The sequence below is a fragment of the Falco peregrinus genome, chromosome 13 (assembly GCF_023634155.1).
Source record: "Falco peregrinus isolate bFalPer1 chromosome 13, bFalPer1.pri, whole genome shotgun sequence".
In the NCBI taxonomy this organism is placed as follows: Eukaryota; Metazoa; Chordata; class Aves; order Falconiformes; family Falconidae; genus Falco; species Falco peregrinus.
This window is the reverse complement of record NC_073733.1, coordinates 1,995,923-2,007,461: the sequence shown is the minus strand read 5'-3', so window position 1 is coordinate 2,007,461 and position 11,539 is coordinate 1,995,923. Positions and strand designations below refer to the sequence as shown.

At 47.9% G+C, this 11,539-nt stretch overlaps 1 protein-coding gene across 5 annotated transcripts in view; it reads right to left on the bottom strand.

Moving 5' to 3' along the window:
• Positions 1-11,539, bottom strand: part of VAMP7 (vesicle associated membrane protein 7) — a 24,614-nt gene continuing 13,075 nt past the window's right edge. For all 5 annotated transcript variants that reach the window (XM_027783577.2, XM_055818257.1, XM_055818260.1 and 2 more), the window contains 6 exons: positions 11,460-11,517; positions 10,720-10,857; positions 5,760-5,850; positions 5,066-5,133; positions 2,789-2,881; positions 1-2,079 (listed from right to left, as the gene is read on the bottom strand). In XM_027783577.2, the coding sequence (XP_027639378.1) occupies positions 2,011-2,079; positions 2,789-2,881; positions 5,066-5,133; positions 5,760-5,850; positions 10,720-10,857; positions 11,460-11,517 (517 nt within the window). In that variant the 3' untranslated portion in view covers positions 1-2,010. The remainder of the gene's footprint in view (positions 2,080-2,788; positions 2,882-5,065; positions 5,134-5,759; positions 5,851-10,719; positions 10,858-11,459; positions 11,518-11,539) is intronic.

Here is an 11,539-nt window from a genome sequence, read left to right as displayed (position 1 = left end):
TCCGCTTTCTGTACAGTAATTTTATTTAAATCAAGTTAACTTTGTTTTTACACTAATGCCTCAGTGCATCCTTTAAAAGGAAAGGAAGTATTTTCTTTAAAAAGTATTTGTACATAAGACAACAAATCATAGAAATGAACACAGTTAACATCGACAATCCCTAACACATGCACAGTTGTACACTGAACTGCGGGTGGCTGCAGAAGTCGGAGGCAAGAGGAAGGAAATCTTTAAGCTTTACATGTGATCAACACAGATGCCAGTGCCCATGGCTGCCGATCAGAACAGCTGACACTTTCTGGATATCAAGGTCTGATTACCCTTAATTAAATTTCAGCCTAGCAGAGGACAGATCCCAAGAAGCACACAAGTTTATAGGAGAGCTCTTGATCTGGCACCTGCTGGCAAGCTCCGAGGTCAGTGTCACATACACCAAGAAAAGCGCGTGAAGGAGCAGCAGCTTCACGTCGCTGCCCCGCCGGCAGCAAGCCTCACGCAGGGAGCCCACGGCACCAACCAAGCGCTCAAGTTCAGTCCCCAAACGAAGCCTCCCCTTCGCACACCTCGACAGCTTCCACCCACCGTCAGAAGCCGCTTCCCTGGGCCAACAAGATGCAGCTTCCTTTGTAGGCCACGCGATGCTTTTAAGAGATTTCAGTTGTTTCTGTTTCTTCTCTTGGAAACGAGCCCGTAAGAAGACAGAGAAGCCGCCAGAGCCCTCGCCCCAGGCAGCACCAGCCTTGGCTCCCGTCAGCCAGGACTGGCCCGATGACCCACATGTCCAGCTGGGACAGAAATACAGCGCTCACAGCTTCCAGCAGCAGGCCAAGCGGTCCCTGTCCTCCAACAGCAGCCCACCATCGGCACACCTGGTCCTACATTTGGTTATTAGCCTTGGGTTTGGTTTTCTTCTTCTTTTCAGAGGACAATGTTACTACGTCCTCTGAAAGAGCCTTTCTTCTTCAGACCATAAATTAATTAGCCATCCGTCAACTCCAACGTTCTGTCCCCTCTCTGCCCTCAGGTTTTAGCGCACACCCTCAGAGTAGAAGCACAAGCAGCAGAGACCTGACACCTTATCAAGCCAGATCAACAGATTGGCCCCAAATTTCACCTTAGCGAGTGATACCATTACTATTCATTTTAGACCACCCTCAAAAGAAGAACGGGAGAAATAACATGTGAGAAAGCAGATACATTGCTGCAACCTTAACTATATGCAGCCAACTCCTTTACTGTATTGATTTAGCCACAAATTAAGGGGGGGGGGGGGGGGGGGGAGCGGGGGGAGATGAGGAAGAAGTGAGGATGAAGAGGCAGCCGTTTCAAAATGCTGAGGTGACCCAACACCCTCTCCTACCACATGCAGAAAGGCCTCCAGGAAACAGGAGACTTCATACAGAGGCAGCACCCACATCCCGCAGTGCATAAAGCTCTAGCCCAAAAGCCATCCTTTTTGTTACTACCAGTATTGCACTTGCAACCTCTATGTGTTGAAGCCCTACAGAACCACACAAGGCCAGACGTGCGGGGAGAGTCACCTGGATCTCCAATATTTGTAGAAAGTGGAAATTCACACATACACCCACTGTGTCCCTCCCCACCCTCTGACACCACCCCTACGGGTAGGCCAGTTGCTAGCAGTACTGTTCTCCACGTGCACGCTCACATGAAAGTGCAAAGCCACGTGGATGAGTATGCACGTAACCCTCCAGAGCTGGATGTACCGCCCACCCAGCTGAGAAGGCTGTAGTTGGGACAGAAAAAGAAACAAAAAAACCCCAACAACCCTTCAAGTAATTTAAAACAGCCCATTCTTGAGGTTACAGCTGCACAGAAGCAGTGACCAGCTGGGCCTGTTTGGGGTGATAAGGCAAAAAAGTCCGAAGTCCTGGAGGGATGGAAGAATGAGAAGGTGTCAGTAGTGAAAGATTACAAGTAATTCTGTAGGTTGCTTCTTCACACTCCTGTGATTCTCATCTCCAAGTGACCAGCACCAGCTGCCTCCAGTTACTTCTGCACACAGCTCGGCCATGCAAGCCCACCACAGGCAGCTGATAGAATAATATAGATGATAACCTGGGGAAAGACAACAGCCACATCAGCAGAGAATTTCACTTCCATCATTCAGTCAGCTGCTGACTTGGCCTGGCAATCAAAACACGAGCTTAGAAACCCCAGGTTATCAAAACCCTCAATAACTTCTCAAATGCTCCACAGGACTTCATGTCAGTGCCTCCTGCTCCGCATCCTTGTGGCAACATGGGGATGGCAACTTCCCTCCAGTAAAACACGAACCAGGGTTCAGTGCTGCCAAAGTACTTCACACATCTAACCTGCAATTACAGTTTGGCATCCTCACATTAGCACTGTTTGCATTTATTACAGGCTGGAGGGACACTGTCACACTGAAAAAAAACTACTTCAAAGTTAAGTAACAAGACACCAACAGGACTAAGGCCTACAAAGCCGTTACAGATGGAGTAAGTAGCCATAAACTCAACACCCTAGCTTCTAACAGAGCTAGCAAGGCAGCTCTGAATGGGCACTTAGGAGCTAGACAGAATGGTCTGGAAAGCTTTTCCTATTGCCTTGACAAGAAAAGCTGCCTGACACAATGCTTCCCTCTCCCCACCTCACACAGGACCGTCAAACCCCTTGTTTTACCGCTAAGACCCTTCCAAGCGCAGAGCTGAGTACGTGCTGGTCTAAGGACAGTAATACGCTATTGGCGTTTTCCAGGAGTTAAGCCTGACTTAAGAGCTAAAGGCTACTACTCCATACTTACAATTGATACAATGATGATGACAATGGTTAGCTTGAGGTTCTTCATACACATGGCTCTAGCAAGGTTCCTGCTCGTAGTTTTGAAAGTGACTGACTACAAGAGAAAGTAAACCAAGTAATTAATTCCTGAACCTGCTGCAAAGGAAGCGGCATCCCAGGAAGCCAGATGAAGTGGCACGTACTTTTTTCTCTGCCACTACTTCCCTACCAACCCAGTCTGCTGCCATTATCTCCTCCAGAGCCGTTTAACTCCCGCAGTTACACCGGCACAAAGCTGAACAGGCATTAAGAGAAAGCTCTCCCACACTATGGCAGGGGCAAGATAAAGCGTTAAGGGTAAGTCCAGGACCAGCCTGGGGCTGTGCCTTCTCAGGCTCAGCTCGGGAGAATTAAACACAGCCCACCACAGGCTGCCCACACCAATTATTTACCTTAGAGTACTTTTGGCTGGGTTCTCACTTGACTTCCAACCTTTGGGCAACTGAAGTGCTTCAAAATATTTACGGAACTACTGATCTGATCACCAATTACATGCAACTTTGTTACCCTAACTACACCTGCCAAAATGAGACAACCCGTACTGCCACTCCTGACAGCAGCTCCACAGGGGCTAGACGAGTCCTTTAATGCTAGCATTTTCCTCCAGGATCTGGGCTTACTGCATTTTATGGAAAGCTTGTGGTCATCCTGTTCCAAGTCTTCTCTCTGTATCCTGTAATTCCACCCATTCAAAAACAGGTTTCGGTCACCAAATGATCTCCAGCCCCCGTCAGGCTGTCAGCGCCAAGGACAGCCTGCCCAGAGAAGGGCTGAGGCACCCAGAACAGCCAACTCGGCGGCATTCTGCTGGTTATTTCCAGGTTTTCCCCAAAAACCACCCCCTAAGCTTTTTCAGATAAGGCTACATCAAGCACAACGACATCCCTACAACTGTGATTTTGACTTAAAGCCAATTTCCATGCTCAGCCACCACCTGAACCTTGGGAACACTTCTCTTGCTCAGCCGTGCAGTTTCTCCATCTGGAAGCAGACACCACACCTCATCCCAGCTCGCGTTGGTTCTCCAGAGGGCCAGCAGCTTCTTCAGACCTCCCTCCCCAAAGGGGCCCCTTGCCACTGTTGCTAGGAGGGTTCTAACAAGTTTGGTTTATGTACAATATTCTGGTGGTCAAGGCTCATACAGGAATGACAAAACACAGTCCGTTACTCTGAAGTTTGAGAACTTCAGCCCGGATCTCCCAGGACACTTGCCATCAGGCTCTAAGATGTTCACGCTGGAGGCATATCCCGTTCTTTTGTTTCCTGCGTGGTTTCCAAGATCCAACACCCCCCGAGGAGAACTCATGCATGAATTCAGCCCGGCTGCTGAAGGAATTGCAGTCATTTGCCTAAACCATGACACCTGAGCTGGGACTGCTTCTTGCCACCACCTGAGGAAGTGGTAAGGTTTAAATACCTGACAGCTGGAGGACAGTTTTCCCTGCTGGGGAAGCTCCAAGCACCTCTGCGACCTCTCTAATGCACAAATACTTTTTGCCAGCTGAGACATTTGGCTGCCCACAAGCCCCATACTGGGACACGGCCCTCTGCTGGGTTGCGGGTCAGGTGCCACAGAACTGGGCACCAAGGCAGGACACTGCAGAGGAAGATGCTGAACCAGGTCTCGGGATTCCCAGAGGAAAGACAAAAAAGCTTCCAGAGTGTACGACACTTTACTAGACAACATAGTGCTTTATGATTACATTAGGGGTTTTTTTTCAGTCTTTTCTCACTTAGAAACAGTCCACAAACCTCCACAGTCTTTTACAGACTATTTAGGTGGAACATTTTTTTTTTTATTTTTTTTTTTAAATCAGCTACACTTTCCCTTGTTGGTATACTAGAACAACTCTACAGATTAACGTTTCCATTCTACCTGCATCAAGCTGACTTCAGACCAGGCTGCGAGAGAAGTTTTAATTACGATCTTTAGCTTCCCTGTCATTCCAGACACCCACAAATCCCACCGGTACTGGCAGGATACAGAACAGAGATGCATGGGATACCATCATTCTCTTAAAGGAGCTGCAATGCTGGGATGCAGCTTGTGAAACAGCTGTAAAGAGGAGGGGGGAATAAGACATGACTTGCGCCTGACACAGGGAAGGATCACCTGTAGACCTAGATGCTTCAGTGCTTAAAAGTGCTTAAAAGTGGCTCTAGATGTTGGTCTTCCCCTCCACTGCTCCCTGATGCAGTAACACTATTTCCCCATGTTTAAATTCTTCCCCAGACTTACCGAATCCACAAGATTCTCTGTTTTATCAATCAGCAGCTCCAGCTTCTCTCCTCTTTGTGCCACAAGGTCTGGGGCGGGGGGAAGAGAGGGAGAGAGAGAGAGAGAGAAATTCAAATCTGTAGGTAGAATCCCAGTGCAAAAAGCTGCTTCCAATACCCAAGCCCAACTGCAAGCCAGGAGCTTATTAGACATCAAGTAACTCTCAGCTTTTCAGAGACTGCCAACCAACAGTACTTCAGGAACAGTCTCACATCTCCACAGGCTGTGTTTTGGGACTGATGACTCAATTTTGATTAATTCCAGATCTAACCCTTTATTTGAAATGGTCAGACTTGTCAAAACCCAAACCAGAGTCTGACACAAAGGAAAAAAGAAAGCTACTGAGAAGCATCTTCCTCACAGCAGCTGCAGGAAAGCCACAGTGACAAACAGACCAAATCAGGGCATGCTTCACCCCATCACAAGCTGTGCAAGTTCATCTCAAGTACTCCTCACACCCCCGTGCCACCCTCAGCCAAGTTCAACACAAGTAACAGCTTGCAAACTCGGAGCTCCCCCAGCCCCTTCTTCCTCAGTTCATTCTGCCAAGAGAGGCCACCCCGCCATCAGCTTCTCTCTCGGTAACTCTCCCTGTGGGACGGCTGCTCTGGCCCAGAGGAACTCGGCATGCGTGGCACTGGGGGAAGCCAGATACCTATGTTTCGAACCATGATTCCTTTAAGTTCATCGATTTGAGCTTGCGTCTCTGCCACCTGGTCAGTGCCCTTGCTCTCCGAGTGGTATTTCTGTAACAAATGAATAGTCAGTGAAAGCAGGGACCCTCAACGTTGCACTTCAGTTCCTTAAGACAAAAAAAGGCAACTCCTGGTCACTACAGAACAGCACAGACATAAATGTGAGTTTTCAGATTACCCAAGACATTTGTAAGGGGGTAGAAGAGCAAAATCCGACTTTCTCAGCCACCTACAGATCACACATGCCATCTGCTCCTGCGCTGCAAGAGCTGCAAGGCAGCCAGGTGCCTGCAACTCCCCAGAGTGCCCAGAAATAACAGCTCCCTTTGAAAGTCTAAGCAACTGGCAGCAAGGAACCTGTGAAATATGGTTCACTAAACGCCTGGGCTACCATCAGTGGTCCCACTCCCACACATAATTTCTGATCTATTTATGAAGGCAATGCACTTCCATGACCTTCTCTACTTATCTCTAGACCACATCAAGAGAGCCCTGCAATTTCACAAGCATGACGCCATGCAGCCACCTCTGTAGGTGAGCACCACAGGGAGTCCCAGCAAAGATGAGGAGGGCCTGTGAACTGGAAACGCCACACCAGGAGATGCTGAGGATGGCCGGTCCTGAGTGGCCTAACTGCTCTTCCTGTAGAGGATACAAGCAGCCAGGAGGCAGTTTGCTGCGTATCACACCCACCCAGGAGGATTTCACGTGCCACCTCCTAGCTACAGTCTGGCACTTGTCGATGGCTTTGCCAATATCTAATCCCTCTGGTGTACTACAGCAGGTGGAAAAAGCACGTGTGAGATACCCCAGCACCGGGTCAGTGTCTGTGTGGAGCAGGCCCACCTGCTAGCTCATCAGGTACATACAGAAGCACACTCCATTGTGCGACCTCACAGAAGCAAGCCACAAAACCATGACATGCTGCTAGCCTGTGTGTCATTCCCATCATTCCTCACCCTTAATTCCCTTCAGTGGTGACAGGGAGTTCACTCAGAGACTGTTCTTCCTGGTTTGGGGATCACATGTGAACCCCTGAGGACTGCGTGGTTGAGGCCAGTAGGGGAGGGAAGCACTAGCCAACATCTCCAGGTTAGAAGGAGTCTCACGGTGTCTGCAGAATCAAAGGAGCGAAACTGAGGTGAAGTCAGCATTGGCTAACCGAGTTCTGCTATTCCTGGACTGATTTTAAGTCGCTGCTCTCATCACAGGTCCTTTGCAGTCAAGCACTGCTCGCCACAGCTCCTCCTATCCCACTCCCTTTAAGTCACCTTCACCCAGGGAAACGGGTCTCTACAGCAAAACTCACAGATAAACTGTTGTTTTCCTCAACTTGCAGCCACTGCACGCACATCTGAAGACCTTCAGGAAGCATCTCTACCCAAATAACAGACTAAGGAGACTGAGGCCAGGACTAGGTCACGACTGCTCTACTTCAGGATCACACACGTGGCTATTTAAACCCCAGTTTCCTTCTGAATAAGTGTCTGATTTGCAGACATTTCTGACAACACGGGAAGCAACAGTCCCTAACCCTAACAGCACCCATATATCAATTCATAATTAACGGTTACAGCACTGAATGCAACAGCTCCTTTGGACCTTCTCCTCAGAGATAAGCTTTTTTAGGAGACTGGCATGCTATCCAAGCCGGTCACTGTTTTATCTGGAAGCGCAGCATCCCTTTTCCGTATTATCCGTGCGCTACACTGGAGTGGGAGCGTGACCTCTGAACTGCCACGTGATCTCTTCCTCCACCCTCAGCCTCACACTGGTTGAACTCCTTAAGTTACAGGAATCACCCAGGTAACAGCCCTGCTCCTGCACTGTATGTAATGTTTGATCAGCAGGGTGCTCAGCTCAGCAAGTGTTGGAGCCACTGAGGGAAGAGCTTTTTGTCATCGCTTAACTTCTATTGGCTGATGCCTGGATTCCTATCAATATGCAAGAGCGAAGGTAGGCAGCTCCTCCCGTGCTTTAGAGAAATGGAAAAGCTTGGGTTTTTAGAGGAACATCAATGCCATGGCTCTGAAGACTGCCTGGCTCTCACGATAAGGCAATTCATTTAACTTACTCCAGTCGTGAACAGCTTACAATTCAATGAGTCATCACTTTATATAATTTCAGTCTCCACATATCAAAGTGAAGAAGGAAAAATTCAGTCCTATCACACATGGGAAGTTAATCTAATTTATTATGCACAATGCACTGGGCCGTTCTGGGCCAATGAATAATAATGCCGCCCTGGTGGTGTTATTCTTTGCTTTCTATCTGCTGCATAAGCCAAAGAACAGTTTGTGCAGCAAGCTATGTGCAGCTCTCCATGCTCCAAATCACCCCGCTAGACACCGAGGGCACCGACACAAACAGCTCCTTTCACAAACTCCAGGCAGCAACAGGGCAAGTGCAGATCTTCACCCTCACCCACCTCAGAGTCCTGGCTTCACCTCAACATGCAACTAGTGCTGCGGGAGAGCTTTATAAAGCTTGCCCGGTTTCTACACTTACAGATGAGAGAGATGCTCATGGGTCACCAGCATCAGACCTCTCCTCCTGCACCTGTAACATCACCAAACCCGGCACTAACAGTAGATCAGCAGGTTTTTCCTTCTGCAAAGCCCTTCGCAGCAAACAGCAGCAGCACTAACATGCTCACCAGCAGAGCAAATTTGGAACTTCCTACACCACATGTACAGCACCAGTTATAGCTGCCCCAGGTACAGATTGTGTACAAGTTCTTGAAAGCCAATATTGCAAGGACATCTTATCTTTGATTGAATGGAGGGATCAAAAAAACCAGGACCAAACCCAAACCAACATGGCTCAAGTTATGAAGTTGTCTGTAGTCAATTAAGGACTCACTTAAGAGCCTTCAACTGAAGACTCAAAACACTCTCCTTGTAGGCCGTATGCCCTGAGGCTTTGTGCACTAATAAGGCTATTGATTTTGTGAGTCACAGGGCAGTTATTCATTCCTTCTGTATTCTCCACCTGACTTCATTCATTTAATTTGACATGACGTCTAGCGACAGCCCTACGCTTTCTCCAGGCCTGTTTTCTTTACAGGTGCTGGAAGTATACCGCTGCAGACCCAACACCAGGGAGAAGTGCAAACTGCAACATTCCCACTACATTGACAGCTCATATTTTAAAAGCAGCTCAATCCTACACCTAGAGCAACTGCTCTGTGCTTTTTCTCCTCCTCTCTCCCACCAAAAAAACTCAACAACCCCCACTGAAGCAGGGCAGGGTGTTGTTTGCAGACCCAGGTTACACATCACATCCACGCTGCATTAAGTGCTCTGTGAAACACATCACGTTCTACAGAGGGCTGAAGGGAAATGCAAACGCTACGCTGTGCACTTAAACACCGCAGAAGCTATACCCATATACTGCTGTGAATAAAATACATTAAAAAATAAAAACTATTTCAAATCTCTCCTGTCTGGCAGCTGTGGGCTTTGCCACACCTCAAACAATACACAACAAGCAAAGCACTTTAGTGAAAATGGGATGGTAGTATCAAGGCTGTATCAGTTTCCTGTAGTAAGCAAAATAAGCACAACTTCTCTGCACTTCAGGAGGGAAGCCAACTCCAGCCCAACCTTTCCCTTCAGGAGTCCAAGAACAGGCCCAGAGTAGTCAGAATAGTGTCTTCTGAACCCTGGAAATTTCTTAAAAAGGTGATTGCCAGTGTTCTGTATGTGCCCTAACAACAGCATCCGGAACTCTGCTTTAGTTGAGCTGTCAACAGGGCCAATAAAATCAGAGAGCACAAGCCGGAACACACCCGGACAGCAGTGCCGTCCAGTTCCAGCAACGGAAAGCAACACGCTATGCTGCCAGCGGGAAGCCTAGCACAGCCTGCTCCCTTCTCACACGGCAGGAGAGGGGTGCCACAAGATACCTTACACTGCCAGCAGCTCCCCGACAGCGGCTGAGCTTGCAGCACCGCACCCTACGCGCCAAGGCTCTCTTCTCTGTCTACAGCCCTTCACATGCTGTTGTTCAGTGCCTGCACAGACCCCATTGACATGGGCTTAATTTTCCTTCCAGACTGGAATCACACTAGTGGAGCAACTCATCTTGCAAAGACTACAGTGCCTGCAGTCCCTAGACTTGGAATTTGGCATCATCCTAAACACCACTACAGCTTCAGCTGAAAAGCTCAAGTTGAGGATGAAACAAATATTCCCCTCACTTTTGTAACACCCTCATTTTTAATTTTGGGGTTGGAAGGGTCCAAGGCAAACGTCAACTCAGAGAATGTAGGACCTTTCACAAGTCATTTATGCTGCTCTTTAACCTCCTACCCATCTGGGGAATGGAAATCCTTGGAGGTTCTGTGCAAGCTAGCTGGAGAGTCTACCACGGTTCTGTATACAGCACCTGACTGTAGTCCAAGCCCAGTTTTCTTTCCTCCTGGAAAGGATGCAGTACCCTAAGCAAATACCCTGTCACACTCCAGAACTGTGCCACCGAAATTAGCATGAAGTAAATGGGAGACAAGTGAGAGGCAGTCAGGGACTAACAGATACTCAAGTTCTAAAGTTTAGCTTAACAGAAATGGAGTAACAAACATTGTTACAAGTCTTGCTCTCTGTGACAGTGATGTTAGCTTGCACTGAATGGTCAGCTGGAACTAGGTTTGACATTTCAAACGTTACCATCAAGATCTAGCCTCTGGGGCAGCTACCTGGTACAGACAGTTAATGCATCATTATTAACCCCTACCCATTTTTAATCACCTAACTAGTGAAGCAACCCAGCTGCAGGGTAAGCGTGGGGAGAAGAGCCAACTCCCTTGGCTTTATACCCAGACTCAGCACAGTGCTTCAGTTCCGAGTAAGAAAATACAAGGAGAATTTCTGGGGAGAAGTTTGGTTTCTTAGGGAAACCTCATTTAGCAACAGATCTCACCAGCTGTGCAGCTAAGACGCTTGAGAACTCGCTGTTCATTGCATAGGGAAGGGCTGTCTGTGCTCTTGAGCCATATGTGGTCTGGAACCTCTTCTTGATCTCATTCAGGAAGTTGAAGGCTCTGGATCGTTCAAAGTCCTGGAGGGAAGAGAGCAGACCACGTCCAGAGCTGTGTCAAGTCACGAATAATGAAGTGTGCAGGGCACACAGCCAGCTGTAGTGAAACTGTAATTATCAGTTCTTAACAGGCATGCTGCTCCTAACGCTATGGGATTTGACTGGTTATCCTGGGGTTTGAAGAGCAGCCAGATTTCAGTCTCAGCTTCCTGGACATTGCTCAGCAGCAGACTTTACTGGGGAATCCATAATTCTAATTCTGTGCCTAGTACCTATTCCCAACACTTCCAGAATCCAGGAGTATTACGCATATATTTCACTGGCAATTACAGGCTATCCTCTACATCTAGATTCTACTGGACTGGGGCTGCTAAGACAGAAACTATGCAAAACCAAGAACTTAACCTCAAAACAAACTATTCACATGCATCTGAGTCCCAGGCTTAGACTTCAAAGCTGTAACTGATGTGAATGAACAGAAGCAGTGGCTCCAATAAGGAAAAAAAAGCACCTCAGCTTAGCACTCAGTATTGATTTTCTTTAACATACAGATACAAAAAAAAAAAAAAAGCCAAAACCTGCAAAGAGCCTGTCTGTGCAATAGCTGCGACCAAAATACTTACGTCATCTGTGATGCAGAGGTATATAATCCTGTCTTGGCAGATGTAATGAAACAGATAACTGCAGAGAAGAAAACAACACA